This window comes from Pygoscelis adeliae, unplaced genomic scaffold (assembly GCF_000699105.1).
Source record: "Pygoscelis adeliae isolate BGI_AS28 unplaced genomic scaffold, ASM69910v1 Scaffold45, whole genome shotgun sequence".
Taxonomy (NCBI): domain Eukaryota; kingdom Metazoa; phylum Chordata; class Aves; order Sphenisciformes; family Spheniscidae; genus Pygoscelis; species Pygoscelis adeliae.
In genome coordinates, this window is record NW_008825114.1 from 10,432,938 (window position 1) to 10,459,413 (window position 26,476).

The window sequence follows — 26,476 nt, forward strand, 5'->3', positions numbered from 1 at the left end:
AAGAGAGCATAACCAAAACAGAGACATAGATTAGCCTAACAAATAGTGTGGTTGGAGGACCCCTCGCTTTCCTTTAGCATTGTAGATACTCCAAAGGGTTAACAAAAATGCTTGGAAACTAAAATACCAAAGTTAAAAGAATATTTTAAATCACATTCGTAACCAGATCTTTTTGTTACGTTCTTGGTACCTTAAATACATACTCCTTAAGCATGCGTTTTATCTTTAATGATTATGGAAGAGAAATACCATTTAAATATCATTATTTCAATTTATGAAATCAATAATACTTTGCTTGCTTTTTGTTGTCATTTTTCCGTTGTGATTTTTGTTAAGTGTACACAATGATGCTTAGATCTTTAAGTGTGTGTCAGTTCAGCTTCCCATAATGTTTATCAATATTTTCAAAAAATTTTCTTTGCTTTTACTCAAGAATAGGCTGTTTGGCATAAGCCTACACATTTGTTCTATTTCCTAATATTCTTACGTTCCTCTGAACCAAACTTTTGTTTGACTCTACATAGTTTTTGGGTTCTTTACACGCATGATTCCTCATCTAGTTTGTTGATAAAGCTCTGAAATGACAAAGGTTCATGTGTAGTGGCATGGGCCACTTCATATCTAACTTGTTACTCTGACAACATACAGTCAGATTTTATTACTTGGTGCTTTGTGGTTTGTATTTGATATAGAGTTGTTATTAGAATAAATTGAATTATTTTACAGGAACTTTTGAAATTTTCTGCAAAAACTATTCAAAGGTAATAGTTTTGAAAGTTCAAATACATTGCTACATGTATAATCTGTGGTTTTCCTGTGTTGGCTGTTTTATTGATATGCTTACAGAATTTTCTAGCTTGTCCTGCAAGCATCATTATTTCTCAGTTGTTTCATAATTGTATTAATTGATCTTAGTCTCCTTTCAGTTATCAAGTATCAAAGGAGGACTCTGTAGGTTTTAGGATCACTCCTAATATCTTTTTGAAAGATTAGGTATGGCAGTTTATCAAATGGAGTAGTAGAGGTCTACAGAGGAATCTGTATCGCCTTCTAAATTATTCCAAACTTCACTCCCAAAATTGCTTGCCTTTCGACATTGTGTCAATGTTTTCCCTTTTGATAAGCGTTCTCTAAAAATCTGTGTTGTGACAGTTAAGTCTGCCAGGGTTGTTCATTTGTAACCCAGTTGCTCAATCCAGTATGTTTCTTATCTCTTCTAAATCTAGTTAGAGTCCAGCTGTTATTGGTCTATCTTTGGGTATCCAGGACAGATTTCCAGGAACAAGTTCCCATCTGATCCTGTTCTTGAGATACGGAACTCTGCTATCCAGCTAACCTAGATTTTTTTTAATTAATGCCTGTGATTATTTTGAGTACTTCTCACTTTACTTTTTTACATTAGGTTAATCTTCAAAAAAACAACAAGCTTGGTGAAATGTTAATTCATATCTCAGCTTGCTCCCTTCTCCCCCCATTCTATTTTTGTCATTTTAGGTTAAGCAGACTCCTCTCTGCTGCTTTTCTTTTTTATCCACTCTTCTTTCTTAGTGACAGATAGCCTGTCTTCTCAGGGAAAAAAGCAATCCTTGTGTAGAACCCGTCTCCTCTTGGACATGTTCCCTGTCTGGAAAGCAGTCAATCTCTCAGAAACTTTAATTACTGTTTTTAGAAAAATCCATTGTTCTTCAAAGGTTGTAATAGAAGTTGTTGGACAGTGATTAGTATGAAATGGCTTGCCAAGGACAGTCCTTCGAATTAGGTATAGCGCGGGACAGTTGACCAACATACATCCTTAGAGAAAGAAAAAAAGAAAACATTGCCGAAGACTGTACATGAGACCACTGCTAAATATAAAGATCCTATTATGGAATGGAGATTGTTGTATGAATATAGTATCTCGCGAAGCACTTAGCAAGTGTGTGGCAAAACATTTGGAAACAGCATAATTTTGTGACATTCTGTGGCTAAAGACTATTGCAAAAATTTATTTTTCAGTTCTCTGTGGTTGATTCTGTAACTTCTTTTTTAGTCAATTCTTTTTACTTATTTTGGTTTTGATTTTAAACTTTCATTTACTGTTGACTGGATCCCCTTGAATTTCCTTTGAGCTCTCTTAATTTCTCTGTTGAGACTTACTTGCTATGTTTTATGCTAGTTTACAACACAATTTAAATTTCCTTTGTCTGTAGGATACATGTTGATGTAGATAACACCTTCAATCTTGCTGTTTAACTATATTTTTTTCCTTTGTCTTCCTGCTTCCTGTGGTGTGAGAAACAATGGGAAAGGGAACTTAGTGGCATGGTAAGTTGGTGAACTAGTCTTTCACCATTGAAGATTTAATTCTAGGATTCAGACGCAATTAAATATAAACATCTCATTTCTTAATCTGTGTTGGAGAAAGTTGCTCCTGAAGTTTCGGATGTTGCAGGTGAACAGTTTGAAATACAGGAAAACTGGTTTATGTAGACAGACTTTGGCCCTTTCAACAGACTTGGTTGAGAGTTACTGTAATCATGGCTGGTTCCTGTGGCAGGACTTTTTAATTAGTTGGAAACTTTTCATTAGTTACAATTAAAACTTTTGTCTTCCCTGCCTCCTCCTCTTATCCATTTAGTGTGTAAACTATTGAAGAGAAATTGTGGGATTTTTAAACCAGGATGGCTGTGTTTTCAATTGTGGATGTGAATAGCAGAACATGCTGTCTGATTTAGCTGCCTAATGCCTCATATTTTATTTATATATGTTTTATACCTACATATATATGTGTGTGTATATGTATGTGTATATGTATTTTTATATATATATATATGAAAAAAGTATTTCGAAAGAACAGCTAGTATGCTGATGTCCTGTGTCCTCAAGTTACTATGGGGTGTATTTATGCTAATATCCCTTTTTGTCATTGATTGTCACTATAAGATTGATTTGTAATTTATACTTATTTGGCAAGAGGTGTGTTAATGGAAGAACAGTTTTGTCAATTGTTTGGGTTTTGGTTTTGGTTTCTTTGTTTATTTTTTGTTTGTTTGTTTTGTAACATGCTTGGCCATTTCGGTGTTGTAGCCATGCTCAGCTTTATATTCTGGATTTTGTGTACATTATCCATTTTAAATATACTTCTTCATGTGAATATGAAGTCTTACTGTTTTCACTTTTAGCTCCTTAACTCCTTGGTTTCTTCACTGTAGTCTGAATTATTTCTGACTTCCTTTCAATGTGTTGTGTTCAGGTAAGTAATTACTTTTAGGTTTTTTAATAGAGTTTCTGATCCAACTCACTACACATTTGGGTAGAGTTTTAGTAGATGAACTTTGGGCTGAAGTGAATACCATTTAACATCTAGTTTGTTTTCTCACTTGCTTTAAAATATCTGATTTTTTTTTTTCCTAGTGCATTCCCTTTTGGCCTGAAAATGATGCCAACAAACTGCTTGTTAGAGTTGAAAATTCTGATCTCCCCCCAAAGAAGATAAATTTTGATAAGCAAGAAAACTGTCTGCTACTGCATTTGGACAACAAGGTAAATGGTTGCCTTTGGAAATTAGGTAAAACAACATAAATAACTGTTTCATTTCCATTCTCAAAACTTTCTGCCTTCCCATACAATCAAGTATTGCAAAACCTTAGCTGGGGAAAAGATTATATATATGCAAGTGTATTATTCTCATGCTTTTCTTTCCTGTGTGTGCATACACAGATATAAGCAGGTGTTTTGTTTTAAACGCTTCTCTGCAAAGCAGGATCTACAGAAGCTGAAGCAGAGATTGTTTTGCTAGTGTTCTCTAGCTGAGGCTGAGAAGTATTTACATTAGTTCTAAAGTTACGCTGTTACTTTGAAAAGTAACTTTGACTCCACTAAATGTACTTCTATGTTGCATATAGTGTCGTCTAGCAGTAGTTTTTTAAATATATGAGTGTTTTTAATAGCAGCATGTTTTGGAGGGTGTTAACGCGTATGAATGGTTCAAGGAAGATTCCTCTACTACCAGCCTAAATTTTGACAGTACAGAACTCCTCCATAGTTTTAATTACTGAGTGCAATGCCTGTTACCTAGTAGTTAGATCAGGGAAATATTTTAAAGATATGTTAAAACAGGTTGTTTGACTATTTGATGGTTTTATCTTATGAGAGTAAAAGTCTTCCAAAATATTTAAATTAATTTGCTTTACTAGAAATTCATTCTACTGTTATTTACTTTGTAATTTTTACATCTGATAGCTTGGAGGAATTACAGTGGATGTTAACCTGACTGAACATTCTACAGTGATTACCTTTTCTAATTACCATGATGGCGCAGCTCCATTTCTGTTGATAAACCATACTAAAGAGGAAATTATTGAGTATGGACAAAGGTATGTAAGAAGAGTTTTAGTGTGGATGTCTGCGTGGAGACATGTGAACTGTTATTTCATGTATTGTAAGCATGCCTATTTCTTAAGAAGCCTATTTTTTAAGGAGTGGCCGTCTTAATTTTGTCAGAGCACCCAAAAATCTCGTTTTATAAATTGAAGAGAATGAATTGTTAACAGAGCAGTGTTATGTAGTGGTAGCTGCCTGTTTCTACAAGTAAAGAAGCTTGTTTTGTGAGCTAAAGAAGCTCTCTGGTTTCTTTTTATATGAATTTTGTGGCCTTGCCCTCCACATTCCTTTACATTCCTGGTGGGGGCAAAGGATGTACTTGGCTTTTCTGGAACTGTGCAGGTGCTGACTGTGCACAATAAGTAACAAATGAGCTGTAAATGTCATTAGATTTGAGACTTTCACTCTTCTGTCATATTTAGTTGAGATTTAGCTGAAAGAATGGGTTAAAAAGTTATGGAGAGATGAGGGAATGGACTGAATAATGGGTAGGTAGTTACATAAACTTTGTCAAGCCAGACCAAAACTAAGATTATTTTAACAAATATGAATTATCTGCAATCAGTGAAAATTTGGTTCTGTACCTGCACGCAGCTATACCAGTTCTGTTCTCCAGCTGGAATGTCTTTGTAATGCTTTGCTACTGTATGCAGATACTGTGCAGTGCTAAGTGTAAGAATATCTACAGCATTCTTGACTGTTTCTTTTTAAAAGCTGAACAGCCTCTACCATTTTTTCCCTTCAATCAATCAAGGCAGTGTAGTTTAAAGATTTTTTACTTGAAAAGTGGAAGAGCTTCTGGTCAAATTAAGCTTGCAGCTGTATGTTCCTGTTTGTCTGAAGAATACAGTCAATTGTTTGCTTTGGTTTTTATCTGTAAAGATTAGTAATTTTTATCTTTTTAGCTGGCTTTTGGGCATCCCTAGTGTAAGTTTAATAAGTATATATGGAACTTTTGTAATGAACTATGGAGAATAGAACAGAATAGAACAGAACACAATATTTCAGTTGGAAGGGGCCTACAACGATCATCTAGTCCATTTGGTCTGACTGATTCAGGGCTGACCAAAAGTTAAAGCATGCTATTAAGGGCATTGTCCAAATGTCTCTTAAACACTGACAGTCATGGGGCATTGACCACCTCTTTAGGAAGCCTGTTCCAGTGTTTGACCACCCTCTGGGTAAAGAAATGCTTCCTAATGTCCAGTCTAGACCTCCCCTGGCGCAGCTTTGAACCATTCCCACATGTCCTATTGCTGGATCCCAGGAAGAAGAGATCAGCACCTCCCTCTCCACTTCACCTCCTGGGGTAGGCTCCTTCCAGAGAGTTGTAGAAGACAAGTCTGCCAGTTTTTAACTGTATGTGAGGGGGAATGGAGTTTAAAATCTGTTTGTCTGAAAATATCCACCATATCCAAATACTAAACACTGCACTTTTTTTCCCTTCAGCAAATCATATAGGGCAAACCTTACCTAAACAACGGATTTTGAACGTACTTTTGTTCTCTTGGAATATCAGTGTTAGGCAGCACAAATCCTGAATTTTCCTTTCAGCTTGTAAGCTCCACTGCCTGTTTTTTTTTTTCTCTAATTAATGTTTCCCTGTTAATCACAAGTGGGGAAGAAAATGAGTATTTAAAATCTACTGTGTATACTTTATTTCTAAAGTATACATATGTATTTTGAATTATGAATACTATTTTTATTATTGTGTTGAGAATGGTTTTGTGCATGTTTTTTCATGCACAATGTTATTTTAAGTTTTCAATTTCATTATTTGAAAAAATAATGAAAGTGTTCTTGTTGAAATGCTAGAATGCAAAAGTCATTGGCACAAAATATTCATTGACATTTTAATTTAATATTACTTTGTTCTAGCTCCCTCGGTGAATTGGAAGACTGTCTTCAGCCAAATAAGGCAGTACTGTATACTTGGGCGGACCCAGCAGGATCTAGAAAATTGAAATGGAAATGTGGAAATAGAACTGAGGAAATTACCCCAAAAGAGGTACATTTATTATCTAAATCTCCTTTAAGTGCTGTCTAATCTATTATCCTGTTCATCAGTATATGTATGAAATTCCGTATGTAATGATATGATCAGCAATCTCATATATGAGGTTCAAACACAGAGCAGTAACAACACTGTTTGCTGGACCTTGTGACAATAAGCATTGTCTTCAGTTCAGAAGCGTGTGTGTGTGAGAGGGTGTGCTGTAAAATTTATAATTACATTTTTTATTATTTTCCTGTACCTTTAAAAAATATCTTCTATTGTTGTTCCTGTTGCTAAGACTTTTGCATTTGCTTGTGGAGTAGGATGATGAATAGAGTTGTAAAAGCTTTTCCTCTCTTTTTCGTAGGACAAAATGGAAATACTCAGCCTGGATTGTAGAAAAGTAGTCTATTTAGTGTCATTTTTTGAAGGTTTGCAGCGTATTGTCCTGATCACTGAAGATGAGAATGTATTTAAATTGACATATGAAAGTGTAAAAGCAGAACTAGCAGAACAAGAAATTGTTCTGTCTTTGCAAGATGTTGGAATTTCGTTGGTTAATAATTATACAAAGCAAGAGGTGTCCTACATTGGAATTACAAGGTAATTTATTTGTGTGCAACAGTCTGAAATATTTAACTACAGGTATTTTCACTCACTGAATTTCATTTTGGGGTGCGATGGAAGAGGAAAAAGAGGTCCGGATAAGCGTATTTAGAACTAAATCATTATGTTTTCATGTGGTAAAGAGAAATATTTGCACTGTGTTTTGTATTAATGCATATGCTTTCTGTATTTGGATGTATGTGTTTTTGCAACACATAATTGTAAGTCTGTGTGGCAAACTTCCCAATACATTGAACAGAAGTATTTCCAGTCCATGTAGTTTGGGGAGTGACAGTAGAGTTTTAAGGAGTAAGGCCTGTGGGTCATTTGTGTCAGTGGATTTTTCTATCTTCATTACAGAAACAAGTTGCTGAATTCTGTGTTGAAAATTTTGATGCAGTAGCAGCTTGTAGTTCTTTTTAGTTTTGAATGAGAAATCATGGTGACTCCAAGGCTCTAATGGTTTAGGTTTTCTACTATAACATCTCAGAGGGAAGTAGAAAAGAAACTATGTAATGCTTAAGAAATGTGTGCTATCATATATTCAAACAGAGGCTTTTTAGAATGCTGAAGGGACACTTGTATGTCATTGCCATAATCCACACACTTCTGTATATTTGTATCATGAGGTTGCTAGAGCGAGGGTTTTTTCTCGTGATTGATTCTTTGTACCGCACTGCAAAACTAACAAGCAAAAACTTCACATACATGTATACTTCACATATTCACATCTATCATTCACAAAGAAAATCCCAGTCCTTGCCCTCACCTGAGAAACTGAGCTCCAGACAGTGGAAACACTCCATTAAAAGTGGCAGCTAATTGCCTAAATTCAAAGTAGTCTTGAGATTTCACTGAATCAGTGTTTTTCTGGAAGCAGTCATCCATAGTCAGTAGTCTAGAAGTACTTACAGTTGGTATTGTTTTCTTGTTAAACCCTGAGTCAGTGTCAAACTCCTGAAAGCTCTTTCTGAGGATGAGAGATTATTCCTTGGGTACGGTGAAGAAAACCTTATTATTCAGAATGTTCCCTTTTGTGAATGTCTTGTTATAAAAAGAAGGAAAAAGGCAGTTTGTATCGAACTTGATGCAGAAACAAGTTTCACCATGCCAGTTCTGGGATCACAGCCCATGGCGGGGGGGAGAGGGAAAACTCCCAGCAATTTCAAGGTAGTACTCTTATTTTGTAGCTGTTCTTTTGCCCTGTAGCTCACCTTTTTTTTTTCTGGTGGTTCTGCCATTGATGTATCTCAACACAGACACAGATGTAGCTAAGAGGGATTGGATTAAGGGGCTGTGTCTGGAAAGCTATGTGTTTGTGGGCTATACAGTAACTTGTGGAAAGAAGAAACACCCTCCACCTGTCTGATAGTGTTTGTTTGTGCCTTTGGTTTGACTGTAAGGTGGAATCAGACACAAGAGCTTCTCACAGAAACAGTGGAATTAAGCAGAAGAGAGTCCAGTGCCCTTTAAGGATGATTAATTATTTTGTTGGTTTATTAATAACAAAAGTAAGAGACAAAAGAAAAGAACTGATTTTGGGATACCATTTAAAGAAAAAACAAACCACCAAAAACCCAAAACAAAACCAAAGACCCCCACCATAAAATTGGTAGAGGAAACATGTAAAGCAAAATCACCATCTATTGATTTAGACAGAAGGAGTGAAGAAACTAGCTATCAAAAATAAGAGGCAGTTCAGGAGGCATTCCGTCTTGACTTGAAGTTGTTTTCAAGTTCTAGTAAATTCAGCTATGCCAGAATACATGCAGGAGTATATGTAGAAAACTACATTGAGTTTGTAGAATAATGGATGGCAGTACTGTTGAAACTGAGCTTCCTGATTAAGTATCCTTACATACCCATCTTCATCAAAGTGGGGAGTTATACAGACTTGCTGTTTGCTTTTTTGCATTATATTGGAGAGACTGGCTTCCCCTTAGTACCAAGAAGGCAGTGGGTGATTTGGGTCACTTTTATTTAATACAGTAGTACTTTATGATGTGGTTTCTCATTTCGTACTTATAACCTATTAAAAACCGTACTATGGTAGGTAAAACTTGTTTTGAAATAGCTAATCTTTCTCTCTTGGTCCTTTGTTTTGTTTTCAAAGTTCTGATGTGGTTTGGGAGACAAAACCCAAGAAGAAGTCAAGATGGAGACCAATGAGTGTTAAGCAGACTGATAAATTAGAACAAGAATTCAAAGATTACAGTGAGCTAACTCCTTCAGAGAACAAGATTATTCCGTTGGAATCTAATGTTTTGGTAATACTGATAGTTCTCTAATTCTATTGTTTACATGTACACACAAGAAGAAGATAATGTATCAATTTTGCTATCTTTGAAGAAACTTCCAGTGAAAATTGAGATGATTGATTTACCTAATTCATTTTAAAACCCTTCTTTGTCTCTGTCTAGAAAAAAAATCTTTGGAAAAAAATCCATAAGCGTTTGAAAGCTTCCTATAGACTTTTTGTTGTTAGCCTCTAACTTTGAAATTGAAGTGTAACATTTTTGCAGGTCATGGGACTAAATATGCATAAAGCTAGAGTAAAGATGCTTTGCATTTGCTTCATTTGTTGTACTGGGGAGGTGGGCAGGGTTTTAGTTTAGGGTTGGTTTGTTTTAGCACAAAATCTTGTATTTTTCAAGTGCCTTATTGTGGGATAATGCAACTGTGTCATTCAACCACATACACATGAAAAAATCATTCCAAAAATTGTTCTGGGATGTAGAAGCACATTATGCTCCAAATGCTGCTGTCCGTGTCTGTAGATAAGTTCTAGAAACTCATTAAGATTGTGTTGTAGGTAAATGAACATGGTATAGGTAAATGAGCCAATTTTTATCTCAGTCATAGGCCATTATATTTTACTACTCTGCCTTTCCTCTAGAAAGCCGTGTATTAAACACTAGTAATCCCCCAAATAATGCAATATTTTGTAGTTTTAATTCTATTGAAATTTATGGTGAAACTTGATTGCTTTAAATAAAGGAAAGTTATGACATCTGACTGAAAAGCTGCAAAACTTTTACTGCTAAGCTATCTTTACCATGTGAATGAAGTGTAAATTTTAAAGTTCATTATAAAAAGCAGTCTTTTGAAACACATAGCATCCTGAATTTTCTTTAATAATACAATAGGTATGTTTAACTCCTAATGGAATGAACATGAAAATTCAACAGCCAAATGAAATTCCTATCAGAAGGAATTATCTGCCGGCTTTAAAAGTAGAATACAGTTCATCTGCACATCAGAAGTCTTTCAGAATTCAAATTTACAGGATACAGGTGAGTCTTGTCAAAAAATGGTGAGTTATTTATTAAGAAAAAGAAACTTTTATGGCAACTTGGATTTATTTTTAGAATTGTTTGGATTTGTCATGTTTTGAATTTAATTGTACTCATTGGCTTTTACATCAGTGCTTCTCAATCTTTGGAAATACTACTTAAATGCTTCTGAAAAAAACCCCAGACAACTATGACTGTTCAGGAAAAACATTTACCATTCATATTCTATGCTTTTTCTTGTGGCTTTTCTTTACAACCAACAGAAAAATAGGTACAATTTGTTGTCTTGCATATGTTCAAGTTTTTAAAAACAAATCTTGTGCAAAAATTCTGTTGGACCATTTATTGCCACCAGCTTAGAGAAGCTTTTCTAGACTATTTAGATTGGATGTTTTCATTTTGAAAATAGAGATATTTTGAACGCCAGTAGTGGCTTTTTTTTCTGCTTTTGGATTGGTGGAATGCTACAGGTAATGTTCATAATTCTTGTGTTTGTCCTGATTTAAAAATATTTCACTGTTGAAAAGCTAATGTGCTGTGCCTTGTCCTGTCCTTACCCCTATTAGATACAAAACCAGATTCCTGGAGCCATATTTCCCTTTGTGTTCTATCCTATTAAACCTCCAAAGTCCATCACCTTGGATTCAGGTTTGTTCTAGTTTAACATAATCCTTACTTCTAAAATGACAAGATAACATGCTTCTATTGAAGTTAACCATGTCACTTTTATCGGATGAAGTCTTTATAAGCTTACTGACTACAGATAACACAATACTAATGTTACAGATAGGGAAGCAGTTTTCTCTACAAAGAAAGTATACAAAAAACTATTTAAACAGTTAACAGAAGAAAAAATTTCTTTCATCCATCAATGGATATCATACCTTTTAAGCACATCTTTTTGACATGCTAATTCAGTGCTCTTGGAGAGCGTAATGTGAAAGTTACATTTGGATCAAGCTTAAAATGGGCTTTTGGCAGTTGCATTCAGACCACAACTAAAACTTAATGCTGACTAATATAGGAGAAGAGCTGCCTGCTGAAAATAAGAAGAGATTGAATTGTTGCTTATCTTGATGGTAATGAATCTGTTGCACCATTTCTGTATTACTTGCGTTTGGAGTTCTGGGGCAATGAGGATTCACTTTTCATCTTTAGTCATCTGATTTTTCCCTACTGCCCCAAATAAATAGTTTTATCTTAATCATGTTGTTTATTTTTTTCTTTGCTTGCATGCAATAGATGACCTAGTGACCTATCTGAAATAATCTTAACTAATAAGAAAAGAAATGTGTGCCAGTGCCAGTCTAAACTCAAAACTGCTAATTGAGGCACCAGTTATAAGCTCTGTAGGTGGCAAATTATATTTTGCCTGTTTCTTATGTAGCCTTCTGACTTCTCCATTGCTTGGAACATAGAGATCAATGTCAGTATACTATGTGATGAACTGCAGTCTTCCATTAACTCGTTCAGGGCGAAGTCACGTGGAAGACCAGAGTAATCTCAGGAGGGATTCTAGATTGAGACAAAGAACACTGCTTGTAATTTTGTACAGAAGCGAATAAGATGTCAGGTGTTCGTTCTAAATTTGATCAATTTCAAGCTAGAGTGCATAAATCTGTGGAATTCCTTTTTTTGTTTAGTTTATATTACTGTATCGGCCACAGGAAAATCTTATTCCATGACTAGGGAAATTAGATGTCTAGATATCAATATTAATTTGCTTTTAAATGAAAATGGTACATTTTCAGAGATCAGTGAAATATAATTTTGATGTTCCATTTCATCCTTGTCTTCCTACTCCTTTCTGTTCCTGCTCTTTTCCCTGAATTAGTTGTTTGCCAGTCATATCCATTATGTAATCTTACTTTACAGGATTGAGAAAATCCTGAACATATATGACATTTTTATATTAAAAATATAAAGGTATGTGTATCATATAAAAATCTGTGCTGATCTCTTTTTATTTTATAACTTCATAGCACCAAAACCATTTACTGATGTCAGTATTGTCATGAGGACTGCAGGACATTCACAAATATCTCATATTAAGTAAGTATTTTGACATGTTCCATGTCTTTTGCTATTGATTATGCTTAATCAATCTTTAAAATCAAAATTATTATGGGGCAAACATAATGCAAGATAATTTTACACCAACTCATTCTTGGAAAGATCAGAGCACTTAGAGAGATGAAAGCTCAGCCACCTTTATTATGCACATAATTGCAGAGTAAAGCAAGGATTTTTAAGTGTCTTTTTAATGCAGATTTTTAGTCTTTTTTTAATTTAGAAAAAACTCTATGTTTAACAGTGCTATATACAGTGTTACATGTTGTTACTTGATTAAAATAGTTCTCGTTACAGGAAATGTGTTTTATCTTACACCACTATGGGAAGCCTTGTTTTCACCAGTAATGGCGAATCCCTCAAACAAACAAAAAAACCTGAAGTTAATACATAAGTGGCCTAAATACCCTTAATAATTGGTTTTTGTTTCATGTGTAGGTATTTTAAGGTCCTGATTCAAGAGATGGATCTCAGATTAGATCTTGGCTTCCTGTATGCACTGGTTGAATTCTTTACACAGGCTGATGTGCTGAGTGACCAAGAGGTAGAAACCTTTTGTTGTTTAAAGATGAATAGGTTTTAAGTTTGTAATTATTCAACTTCTGTTTAAAAAAAGAAAAAATAACTTGGTCTTCTGTGTCCATAACACTGTTTAATTGCTGTGTCTGGGACTAATATGAAGCTGTGAGGTTTTTAAGAGTTACCGTTGCCTGAGGCAAACAGTAAACTCTTTCCTTTATCTTCATCTTGCATGCTATGCAAAGAAGGCTTCAAAACCTTCTGAAAAGAATGAAACTAATGCTGTTGTAGACTCTGGTCTTACTAATGCTTGAGAGACCAGTTAATTAAGAACCCAAGACAGGAAGGAAGTGAAAATAATACTCTTTTCCTTAATGTAGCTTATTTTAAAAAATTAAAAAAAAAAAAATTCTAGGAAAATCTTGACCAGGAAATCACTAAATCTTGTCTGCCCATGAGAGCAAGAGAATGTAAAAGGAATGGAGACAGAGGTTGATTAGAAAGTGAAAGTGTCTTCGGTAATTTTATGCAAAATTATAAAATTGGAAGATGATGTAGTTGGCATGTTGATTCTAAGCGGAGAGGAGAGGGCAGTGGGAGGGAATTTAATTACTGTACAGGGAGAGTGAGAGGAGTTTGTACATAGGAACAGTAGAAGTAAAATAAAATATAATAATATGAAGTGCAAGGCAGTCTGCTTGGGAAATAATATTGAAAACCTCAGATACAACCATGAGGCAGCAGAGGAGCCAGAGTTTCTTGGATTTGCCAAAGAAAACCAAAAAAGGTGATAAGCTGTATAGATATAATGCAGTTCTGATGTATATTGGGCATGCTGTCTTGTTAAGAGTGTTGAAATTTGAACGTCAATACACGATGAACTGATAATAAATTATTTAGCAGAAAGGGTATTAGTTTTGTCTGTAGCTCAAAAATGCTGCTAGTGAAAAACGCACTAGAAATATTTGCATAAAAGATCTGCCTGGGTGAGTAGAGAAAAAAGGTCCTTTTTGATGGGGCCTTAAAAGGTATTGTCTTACTGTGGTAAGTGAAAGGTATGTTGGAAAAGCAACTTACTTTGCTTTTATTTCCCCATATCTACACATCAGAGATTAAAAAAGTGTTACTGCTCAGGGATTAAACTAAAATGAGGTGAAAAGATTAAAAAGTTGCTCCAGTGTAAATACAAATTGAAAATTAGAAGGAAGTGTGGAACAACGAGAGAATTAATTTCTGGAATAACATTTCAAGCAAGATAGGAGTCATGTTAGAATTTTGTCAAGTTTACAGCAGAATAAATTGATGTAAGAATTGTCTGTTATGGGTTGTAGTTCAGTAGATATTTTCATCTAAATAGATTTGCTACTCTTGCATGGTATAATGTATTAAATATACCCTCAGTTTCCTACCTTTGTTTCTTAAGCATATGGAGTTCTTTGTTTTGTATTTTAAGAAGAAGATTCTGACCTTGGTGGGTTGTTTGTAGCTTGTTTTCTGGCCTGTGATAAAGGAAAACTAAATGTACTGTCCAGTTCACAGAATGCTTATGTGGTTACCTTGAGTTTGGGGTTATCAGGCATGAAGATATAACTGAGTCTTCCTAGTCCTGTCTGTTTCTCCTGTTGCTGTAACTTGAAGCCTGTGGGTTCTTTGCAGAGCTGTAGTGGTACCACAATTTTGGAAATACTCACAAAATATATTAGTTGCTTATTGACTTAGGAACTCTTGTCTATTGGTGGTAATGTAAATTTTAAGTAAAATTTTAGCTTAAAGAATGGCATCCTCTCTGGTGAGAGGCACCTTTCTCTAAATCAAGACCTAAGCATGTATTTCTATATAGTCCTTTCTTATTATATTATAAACTCTTGAAGCAAAACTGAGTAATGTAATTTTTTTAAAGGCTGGATGAGTCCAGTTTTGTTAAACATCATAAGCTTGCTTCAACATCTTAAAAAATATAAATAGTAAGAATGAGCAGTCTGATTGTTACTTATGAAATATAAGGAAATTTGAAGTGTTCCTTAAACAAAGCAGACATTTAATGAACATTAATAATGTTACTTTAGAGTTGTTTCAGAAATGTTGCTGTATTTTCATATGTGGGAATATGTAGTCTAAACTAGTGGTTCCCAGCAGTGTGCTAGGGCATACAGTCTGTTACATCTGTTGATACCAGGTGTACCTGTGAATTGTAGATTACTGTGGTAGTTTGAAGAATTATGTTAATTTTCAATGCATGGTTGTGTAGTGGAAAAAATACATTGTTGTATTTTATTCTCTTTCCCCTCCCAATGGAAAGAGGAATGATTTGAGATCAGCATTGTGAGCTGAATCACTGAATCCGAAGATTAGAGGAGACCCTCTTCTTCACTTTCATTTTTAGTGGAATTGCAAGGCATAATTTTAGGATTTGATCCCTACTTAATATTTAGTGCCTTGACTGTTTTGCTTAAGTAGCAAGGTGGTATCTGGGTTTACAGTTCTGAAAGGACCTCTTGCCTTATTTTCAGTTACAACTTCATTTTCTTTGACTGATTAAGTCTTTTCTGACTATAACTTTAGAATTTTTATTATTTAAAAATCTTAAAATGTTTTTTGTACTTGGCCAATTCTTCAAAAACTGTTGTAAAGGAACTCCATCTTTTGAAGGAGAAAAGCGAAAAGGGCTAGCTAGATGGAGGTCTCCTCAGAGTATGTAAAAGTCTAGTTTCTATATAACAGAAAATAGTCTTTAGTCTCGTTTTTTGTTTTTAAAAACCTATGCGCTGTATTGTGTGTTCAGAAGGGTATATATGTATGCCCTTTGTTTGATGCAGGTAAAAACTGTCCAAACTTGAAAATATTTGGTATTTGAACTTTCATAAAACCAGATATTTTTCTTTTTTTTTTTTTTTAACTATTAAATAGATGTATGTTGGATTGTCTTTTTATACATATGTTTCCTTCTCTTCATACAAAAAAAGGCAGCAAACAAATTCTAAAGTCCTTGAAAATGTCAACTTTTTAAGTCAAAAAATAAGATCAGGAGAGTATAAGTAGTATTAGTCAATGTATTGCATCTCAGTGACAAATGCATGGTAGTTTTATATACTCTAAATTTTAAAGTAATATTTTTTTGAAAACGTATTCACAGCTAGAACTTTTCAAAAAGGACGTTGAATCTCTTCAAGAAGAACTGATGAGTGTGTCATCAATGGATACGTCACAAATCAGCTTGTATGAATACTTTCATATCTCTCCAATTAAGGTATACCTTTTTCACAGTACAGCCTGCGTTTGCTCTCTAACTGAAGAATTTTTGTCTCCTGCAGGATAGTAGGCACTGGAAATGAAGAAACATAGAGGTGATCAAAAATAAAATAAAAATGCCCTGGGAAAGTGCTTTCATTCTTACCACTAACATTAACATTTATTAAATATTTACATAAGAAGTTCATTATTTCACTCCTATCCGTTACTTTCTTCATATACAGTAATTCTTTTTCTTTCTACTATTTAAAAGATCCTTGCAAAATGCTATAGTTTGTGTGCTGACAGTGTGTTGTGGATTGGGGAATGAGGTAATTTCTAAAAAACATATACAGCCAGCATTACTGTGCAATGACATTTTCTGTTTTATTGTTACTTACTCACGGGAAAAGCATTTTGTTTGACTCCAGTAAAGTCTACTTTTGGCTATCTCCCCATTCCCATAAACATTCAGGCACAACTGTTGAATAGTATGTGCATACTTATATGGAAACAACAGCCCAAATATAACTCATGTGCGTTTTTAGCTTACTGGTCTTCGTTTTTTGATTATTGCATAGCTGATGTTGTTAAAGGTATGATGGTACTTTGTAGGCTCTATGACAGTTCTTAGTAAGAGAATCTCCCCTCCATCCCATGGGAAATAGATCAAAGAACGGTTTGAGTTTCATCTCTTTACAGTATCTGATGAGGTGTTAGAAATGGTTTGCTATTAGAACAGGTAATTCCAGAAAATGCTTGGCTATCTTTATGTAAACAGCTTAGCCTAACTCATTCCAAGTATATTTAGTAGCTCTTTCAGTGTGTCTTCATTTAGATGTTCATAGGTACGTCTCCAGTTGTTTTATTACAAAAATTGCTCAGGACTTGATAAAAGTAAAATGTTCTTTACATGTTAAGATGGCAAAGTGAACACTTTGTAACAAAGTAAACAAAAGCTTTTTTTTTTTTAATGTATTCTGTCATATTTGACAAGAAAAATTACATGGAGGAAATAGGATGGAATAAATGGGCTTCAGGTTCTAATAAAACATTAGTCTTCAACAGTTACAAAGTCGATACAGAGCTGTGAATTAACCGACAATGATTGTGCAAGACGAGCTATGTATCTTTGGAATGAGCTTTAGTTAAGCTCTGTTACACCATAAATTAATGAATGGCACATGGTGTTGTCGTCAGAGAATCGGAAACAGGCGTAACTTCTTTTCATCTGATTTTGAAAACTGCTGAATACACTTGTTGCACTATAGAGCCCTTTGAGCAATGTTCCTGAATGTTTTTCTGTTTTGAGACTGTCACCTTAATTTCTGGGAAACAAATACTTTGGTTAATTCAGGTCTGCACAGGTGGGGTTTTTCTTGTATACATATTCCAGTGTTTATTTAGCACCTGTAAAACTTGTGTTAATAATTGTTTTCCGGCTTTCATTTCTCATTCTTGCTTGGACACTATGCTGTGTTATCATTTTCAGTTTGCATTGATTTTGGGCATTAGTTATAGAAACAAAATGTTTTGGAAACAAGCTAATAACCTAAATTATAGCTAAAAGATTCTGAGACCTTATCTGAAAACATGAGTAAGTAATTTCAAGTTCTTGTTTTCTTAAAGGTAGTTCCAGTTATTCAGTTTGACTTTAAATGTTAGTGGTTTTTTATTGCCCTACGTGGTGTATTTATGTTCTCCGTTATGAAGTCAGTCTGATTTCAGTCAAGATTAGAAATGTCTTATCTCAATTTTTAAATCATCTAAAAGATTATAATGATAGAAATATAATACTTCTAATAACCAACCATGTTATTCCCAATCTCATTTTTATCCTTTAGTTACACTTAAGCTTTTCACTCAGTACGGGTGGAGAAGATAGTAACAAAGAAGAAAGAAAGAATGAACTGATACCACTTCAGTCCCTGAATCTCCTGCTGGAGAGTATAGTGGACACCCTCACAGAGTATAGGGGCCACCCTCACAGATGTACAAGATGTTGTCTTTAAGTAGGTTAAAAATATGATTGTAAAGATTACTTCCAAAGATTAAACCAATATTACATATGTTAGCTTTTATTTTGCTCTTACTTTTTCTCGTTTCTTTTTTTTTTTAGGTTGGCATTCTTTGAACTCAGCTATCACTTCTGTACTACACAACAGCTCCAATCAGCAGTTGTAAGGCATTATTCAAAACAGGTTAGAATAAGTAAATTTCAATATTTCAGTAAATTTATACTTTGAAAGTGCTACTGTGTGCTTTGGTTGTATGAAAATAAATAAGATTACCGTCAGCCTTGTAGGTTTGTGCAAAGGTTAAACACATACAAAACAATTATTCATTAGTTGGATTCTATTGCCTTTATTTTTGGGGCAAGTGCTGTTTCCAAATTATGACTAGAGGAAAAGTGGCGTGGATAACAAAACAACTTGCTGGAATGGATAGTGGAAGCAAACACAGTGCAGCTCTGATAGAGCAGAATTGGCATCAAAATATTAATGCTTTTTCTTGGACATTAGTAGTATATGAATTATGATCCCTCTTTGGCCTTTGTGTACTGTTCAAGTCCTGTCATCCAGTGGAGAGAATCCCAGCAGACACACTTTTGCATAAAAGTATCAGTCCTCTTCTATCAATCCATCACTAATAATAAGGGATTCTTTGGACATGTTAACTTAGTGCTCTGTCCATCTTTAAAGGAGAGAAAACCTATACAGGGTTTTAATTGGGGAACGAGTTATCTGTTATTCTCTGACCCTTCCTTTTCCCAGAGGGGAAATTTGAAATCTCTTAGGAGATGCTCAACCTTTTTTTAAAATTGAATTACACTTCATATAGATGTAGTTACAATGTTTTGCAGTGACAATCAACAGAGTTTTCTCAGCATATGCACAGACCAAATTTTGTCCTGTAGTATGAGAGAAATCTAGGTAATGTGCTTGCTTTGTAAAATCTCAAGAACATTAATGTCAGTTATTTGTGAAATGCTCATAATAAGTAATGTTTAGTTGGCTGACTTAATATGACTTACTCACTGTAAGATTCTTTTTAATACAACTACTTCTACTACTACTTTTCCAAATAATTTTGAGGTTTTTTATATTAAACTCATGTTGCTTTCACTTTTTTTTTAATCTGGGTCTACTACACTGTTTGCCTTTGTTTTAGTGTAATTTCTGAAATATTTTTACTAATAACTATTTTTATTTCAGGCTATTAAACAGATGTATGTTCTTATTCTTGGCCTTGATGTCTTGGGTAATCCATTTGGATTCATAAGAGGCTTGTCTGAAGGAGTAGAAGCATTCTTCTATGAACCTTACCAGGTAAAAATCTCCGCTGCCTTCTTTTGAAATGTAGCACAAGTAGATAGGTATGAATGATATCAAAAATGTGGATATATCAATACCTTTTTTGGTTTTAAATTTAGATTTAGAATTGAAAATTTAAAGTGAAAGTGCCAGGAAAAGTTACTGGAAAACTCAAGTGAGATAAAAAGGAGAGAGCAGTCCATTTAACTTAATTCACAAAAGACTGTTCCTTATGGTTCTTATTTTAAAATAAATCTGCTTTTTTTCCATTTGCCTTAAAATAAGCAGACTTCAGGGAATAAATTAGTGTTCTAAAATAGTCTGTCTTTCTCTCACAGGTGCTCTTGTCGGCACTTTCACACTTTCTCACTTGGTCCCATGCTCTTGTTCTCTTTGTTACAGATAAATTCCAATAAAAACATAAGATTTAAAAATATGTAATGCATACTATTTGAAGCTTAACATAAACACATCCTTTCTTTTCTTAGGGAGCCATCCAGGGTCCTGAAGAATTTATAGAAGGAATGGCACTAGGACTTAAAGCACTAGTAGGGGGAGCTGTTGGTAAGTTTCAGCGTTATCACGGTAGTATACTTAATAGTAAGCAACACAGGCGAGTATTTGTAAGTTGCATCGGCATTTTATTTTGTTTTATTTTCCAATAGGTGGATTAGCTGGTGCTGCATCGAGAATCACTGGTGCTATGGCAAAAGGAGTAGCTGCGATAACTATGGATGAGGATTACCAGCAGAAAAGGAGAGAAGCCATGAATAAACAGCCCACTGGTCTGAGAGAGGGCATCACTCGTGGCGGAAAAGGATTAGTTTCTGTAAGGAGAAAAAAAAAATTATAAAAAGATTAATGGATTTTATGCAGGCAAGAATAACAAATATAGAGGGTGCCGTAGTCACCAGAGAGTTGCTACTCTTTATTGTAATTCTGGTTTTGCAAATATATGGCCACAATTGAGTGATAACTTTAAAGAAAAATATACGAGGGTAGAAGAGAAGGTAGGAACTGTGAAGCAGGTGCCTCTCATTCTGATAACTTGTGGTGAATTTTAGAATACGCAAACATGTACTTTGAGGCTATTCACTAATGAAGTAGTAAGAAAAATGTAAAAAATGAAAAATATAGTCTGAAAGCATATTTGTAATATCTCTTGTTTCTCTTGGTAGGGTTTTGTCAGTGGCATAACAGGAATAGTTACAAAACCAATAAGAGGTAAGTTTAGGTCTTCTGACACATTAACTGTTCATATGATGGTAAATTCTTGATATTTGATGAGATATTATAAATCTGAGCTATAAAACTTTTTATAAAGATTTTATATTCCTACTGAATTTTAGGTTAAATGTTGTTTACATGAACTTTGTGTGGAGACTACGTAATTGCGTATCAAATAAGATTTGTGATTAAATGATAATTAAGTTTGCTAAGACTGTAAGAAAAACTCAGTGTTTTATAATGATTTGCTGCACTTAATCCTTTTAGGAGCTCAGAAAGAAGGAGCAGCTGGTTTTTTCAAAGGTGTTGGAAAAGGCTTAGTGGGAGCAGTAGCTAGGCCTACTGGAGGAATCATAGACATGGCAAGCAGCACATTTCAGGGTATTAAAAAGTAAGTAAAATAAGTTTGAAGAATGACATATGGCATGAAACAGACAATAGTAGTAGCAGTAGTACATTGTGTCTTTGTATCACTTCTGCATCAATGTTTCTGGATCTCTCAACTTCATCATTACTTCAGATGAGCTAGAAAAAAATCTTATCCATATTGTTACTTATATAATAAATAGGTGGCTCTTTAAAAAATACACAGTTGATAGCATTTAAAAAACGCAACATCAAATCTCAGGTATTTCTAGCATTACCAAAGAAACTAGTTTAAAAGCCTCAGTGATCAGACTTCCTTCAATTGCTGATTTTTTCCTTTTATCCTAAGTATACAGGAACAAAAGACTTCTCAGCTGCATCAAAAATTACTTTCTATATTGTTACTACTATATGAGATGAGTTCCAAGACAACCACATCATGCCAGGATCTGTCCTGGTTGTTCAAACACAGAAAGTGTTTTGAGGGGGCATTTAGTGGCTTTGTCTGAACACAGCTGTTTAATGGCCCTATTCGTCTTAGCGAGCTGGACCACTTTTGCTGCCATAAGATTGCCACTCTCTTTTGTTTTTCCACTTTAAGTTCTTCAGCAGAGAAATGCAAGAAAAATATCGGAGCAGAAGTTCTGTATGGCACAGATGTCTTTAATTTGGAAGTTTTGAAGTACAATACTTAGACACTGATTAAGTATTGCAGGCATGTGCTGCCCTATGCAATCTAATTTTCTAATAATCATTCTCTGAAATAGATTTCTGAGTAAATTCTATTACTGTTTCATAAAACATCTACTCAGTGTCTGTTCATATGCAAAAATACATACATAGACAACAACAGTTGCTTTACTAGTACTTGAATTTAATTTATATTTAAAATAATTTAGAGCCTTTGCTAAATATTATAACTGAGTAGAGATATTGACACATACCTTAAATTTGCTGCTTTATTGTCAGAGTTGCAGATTCATCAGAAGATGTGATAAGCCTGCGCCCACCTCGCTTCTTTGGTGAAGATGGCGTTATTAGACCTTACAGATTAAGAGATGGAACTGGAAGTCAAATGTTACAGGTGAAGAAAATGAAAGATAATTTGACGTAAATTTTAACTCATCATACGTTGAAATAAATATTTTACAGAATTTCCCATTTCTTAAACTCCCTACCACCCCTTACCTAGTAACTCCGTAGTCAGAAAGTTCCGTTTAATTTCTTAGGCTTATGACCGCTTCGGTGATTCAGTTTCTGTGATACAACTTTTGAGAAAGTCACCATAATTTATACCAGGATATCTGTAGAGGTTTGTGCAAGATACAGAACATTTTGAAAGAAGAAAAAGATTTATATGTGTAATTAAAAAGGTTTATGTCTTTAATTTTTATTTTTGATAAAAAGTGATGATAAACACAAAGATACTTTTTTCAGTAATTTTATAATACATATTTTAAACAGTGACATTTTAATCTCAATTTTATGTAAAACAGCATTTTGAACACACTTAAAATAGCTGTATTTATGTCATACTACAGCCATTGAAAGAACGTAAACAGTTTTGAAGTGGAATACTGTTTGCATGAAGAACATGCTGAGCAGCAGTTATTCTTTAATAATTCAGCTGTTATTTAAGCAAATTTGACTCAGATATCTAAGTGGAAATAATTTCAAGTGTTATGCAGCTTACAGTGTTTCTATTTTTTTCTCTGTTAGAAGTAAAACTGCATTTTAGAAATATTCGGACATAAGAAATAAAGTAGTAATTAGTGATTGCATGAATGTAAACAGAATTTTTGAAATACACATTGAAGGATTCAGTGTGCCAGGGAAATGTTGGAGAAGTCGTACAGAAATAACCTTTTTTGGAGAAGTAGATAAGAATGAAGTAGCCTTTGGAGAGGGTTTTTAGACTATTTTGAGAGTTGCCACAGCTGTTTGTTTCATATCGACTTCCAATCTGATTGTTTCTTCTGCATTTCATTAGTGTGTCTTTTGTTTTCTGGTAGAAGAGGATTGTCCTATTTGGGGCATCTCAGCTATGTTCACCGTACCATTCACTGGTGATCTAGTTTAGCAGACTGTGAAAGTTCTTTGATAATAAATAGTATGCATCTGCCTTTCTTCTAATGAGGTAGCTTTAACCTGTGCTCTCCAATTTAAAGCTAGTGTTACAAAGCAGTTTTACCTTAACCAGAGCATAGTTAGAAGCTACTACTGATGAACGACATAAACTTACTTTCTAACCTTTCTCCTTTTTTTGGTAAGAAAATGTATTCCAAAACATCCCTTTTCTGTTCTAAAGTGTACCACTAAAACAAATGCTAGCAAGCCGACAGACTCAGCTCTAACGTGCAGACTTCTCTAATGACTTTGCATCGCTTTTGCTTCTTAACTTTGTACATGTTTGCATTTTGAGGTTTTTTTCTGAGAAACGTTTAAAAAATTCTGCAATGTAGTATGTAATTCTAATTTGTCTCTGTGTGGCTGAGTACAGTACCACCACCTTCCATTATCCAACTTACAATAGCATGAAGGCATTGCCTTGTGTAATGCCTGTCATAGTTTGTGATGGCAGCCACCACTTGAAAGTAGCTGAAGTTGAAAAATAGTATGTTTCATATTAGTTTTCACTACTGACGATTCTAAGGCAGAACTAATCCTGAAGAAATGTTTTGAAAGCTCCAAGCAGGGTTGTAATTCTCCGTGTAGACAGTCAAATCAGAAAATAATGAACTGTGTAAATTTTTTTTTTCAGACATTCATTTCTGATATAGCATGTTTGATATCTTAATCTTATTTTACCCTCAAGTTTACTAATTGTTTTGGTTCTTAATGTTTCTGGTTCTAGAGATATTTCTTTGTTTTGCATGAGACTCTATGTATTGCAAGTCCCCTATCTGAAGCAGTTTGAATAGCGTAGTATTTTCTTAGGGGGGAAAAAAGATGATTCTCCCCTTTTGTATTATTTCTGTGCATACAGGTCTGGTGACTGGCCCCACTACAGTCACTGTGTGGTAACATTTTCAACGGATTACTGGATTAGATTGGAATAAAACTTCTTTTAGTGATTTAGAGATTGTATATGCTGATTAAAGGAAATAGGACAGAGGTGATTTCTTATGTTTATACTGTGTCCTAAACTTAGGATGTCACTTCAGAATTTCTTTGTTTTCTGGGGTTTTATTTTGCTTTAATTAACAAATTTGCCAGACAAACTAATACTTCTAAACTAACACTTCTGCTTTCTTCTTCCCTTACCATGCTTTCAGAAAAGACAGGCCTACAGGGAATGGACTAAGACTCACGATAGTAGTGATGATGATGACAGTTAGGATAATATGGACTGTAACAGATATAAATGGCCTTTGTCACATTCTTTTGACCTTTAAGTATTAAATGTTGCTGCTATAATTCCCGCTGAGAAATTGGGGTTGTCTGATATTAAATTCTTATTTTTAAAACTGTGCAAAAAAAAATGCGGGGAAATAAACTGTATGATGATGAGTGCTAGGCAAAGGAGCAAAGAATGTAATAAAAATAGTCTTATAGATAAAACTGGATATTAGGTGAAAATAGTATTGAATAATATGAAGAAATAGTAATACCATAACGTAGAGTTTATTTCCAGATATGTTTCTATCAAATGTATTTAATGTTTTTGCATTTACGTAAGTGTTTGACAGGTTTTATTTATAATTTGCTAGATTGAATGCTTTTAAATGTTTAGTAAAACTTTACTGAGTTGTACAGTCATTATTGGTGTTAAAATGCTGTTTCACTGTTTTTTTAATTTCGTATTTCAAAAGTATTTTGTCTGCTTTTCTTTTTAACAATAAACACGTCTAAAGTATATCTAAAATGGATTCATCTGTTCTGTTCCAACATTGTTTCCCATGTTTCCTGGAAATAGATTATGCAAAAACACTAAATGGCCTATAAAAGTATTTAAAAGATAAAATACATATATTTTGAAAGGAACACTTAACATAAACCTTTAATTTTTCATTTATAATTTGTTTTACCATAATTTTTAAATACTTATTTTGTGTATCCTTTGGAATTCTTAGATGTGTGAAATAATGGTTTATTTTGTTTTTTTTTTATTGTGACCATAAATAATTTGGTTCTTAAATCAATATTTTTATTGTTTTTATTGTTACAAAAAAAGGTAAAAAATCCACCCCAGAACTAAAGCCTATGTAAAATCATGGACAGGTGGAGAAAATACCAGTACTTTTACAAGGCTCTGTGTAGTAAAACATATGTAACGTGCAAAAATATTTAGGTTTTTATTTACGTAGACACCGGGGGGGGAGGGAAACCAAAACAACAGAGAACCACTATAATTCTGTACTGTAAGTTCTACAATATAGCTTTACAAGTTACTCGTTTCTTTAAAAATTGTTTTATTCTGTATTCACTGGAATGCTTGCACAGTTTTCTCATTCTTTTTTGTGGTTTGTTGCTAAGTTTAGATTTTTGTGTTGCATTTTAAAGATGCCTTGCAATAGATATTTATATATCAATAGGTACGGTAGTAAGAATTAACTCTTCTGCCAACATCTGAAGAATTAGAATTCCTCTAAAGCAATAAGTGTTTGCATGTTTACCAAAGGGGATGTCATGTCCTTCATTGTCTGTTGTCTTCCAGTTATCAAAATTCCGAGGGAAGAACCCTTCAAAATCCGTAAGACTGCTTAGTCTGGCTCTATGCCTTCAAAAGCTGCTGTACGCTCTGATGTCTTGGGCAATGAGCCAAGGAATATATGCCTCTAACCTCCCAGATAAAAGAGGGGACAAACTCAACTCGAGAGCATGTTTTAGCTGAAACTACTGATGCTACAGTAGTGTATTTAGATTGTAGTATTTAGATTGCTACAGATCGTGTATTGCTACTTACTTTGTAATACTGCTGTCTCAGAAGGACGTCTTGCAGAAGTAGTTGAAAAACTGTATTGCAGTGGGTTATTGACTGAAACAATGTGGGAAGGATTTTGAGTATTTCAGATACAAATGGATCTCGGGTATTTCTTTGAAGAATGTAGGAAATTGTTTTGATCTTCAACCCTGAAAAAAGAGACATCATGCCTAAAAGTTGAGGAAATTGTTAGGTACAACTTTATGGAAAGGTTACTACTGCATTTTATTAACTTTCCTGGGTTTTGGGAACTTTGAGTACGTTACCTGACATTTTCTTTTTCCTTTTTGGCTTTTTAATGCAATTTCTTTTTTATCCTATAGAATTCTGTTTTTCTTCTGTAATGACCTGTCTTACAAGACAACGCATGTAAATTTTATAACAAAACATATTTTTTCCTCATTCTAAAACAGCTTTAGAAAGAAATGCAATCATTTTTTGACTGAAAAAGCATCGCTGCAAAAATAAGAATTTGATTTTTAGAAATAATACATTTTTTCTATCAAATTGACCTAACTTTAGGTTTTTTAACTTACAATTCTACAAATCATTACAGAATGTGGAAGTGAAA

The 26,476-nt window shown here is 34.1% G+C and overlaps 1 protein-coding gene across 1 annotated transcript in view; it reads left to right on the forward strand.

The window, feature by feature from the left end:
- VPS13A (vacuolar protein sorting 13 homolog A (S. cerevisiae)) overlaps window positions 1-26,476 on the forward strand; it is a 106,335-nt gene that overhangs the window by 67,270 nt on the left and 12,589 nt on the right. The window contains 19 exon segments of the mRNA XM_009328187.1: window positions 3,394-3,522; window positions 4,222-4,355; window positions 6,241-6,370; window positions 6,726-6,961; window positions 9,078-9,231; window positions 10,111-10,257; window positions 10,824-10,905; window positions 12,240-12,309; window positions 12,766-12,871; window positions 15,980-16,093; window positions 17,919-18,017; window positions 18,019-18,086; window positions 18,194-18,275; window positions 19,290-19,403; window positions 19,877-19,952; window positions 20,054-20,217; window positions 20,567-20,612; window positions 20,883-21,006; window positions 21,951-22,065. Coding sequence (XP_009326462.1) covers window positions 3,394-3,522; window positions 4,222-4,355; window positions 6,241-6,370; window positions 6,726-6,961; window positions 9,078-9,231; window positions 10,111-10,257; window positions 10,824-10,905; window positions 12,240-12,309; window positions 12,766-12,871; window positions 15,980-16,093; window positions 17,919-18,017; window positions 18,019-18,086; window positions 18,194-18,275; window positions 19,290-19,403; window positions 19,877-19,952; window positions 20,054-20,217; window positions 20,567-20,612; window positions 20,883-21,006; window positions 21,951-22,065 — 2,190 coding nt within the window.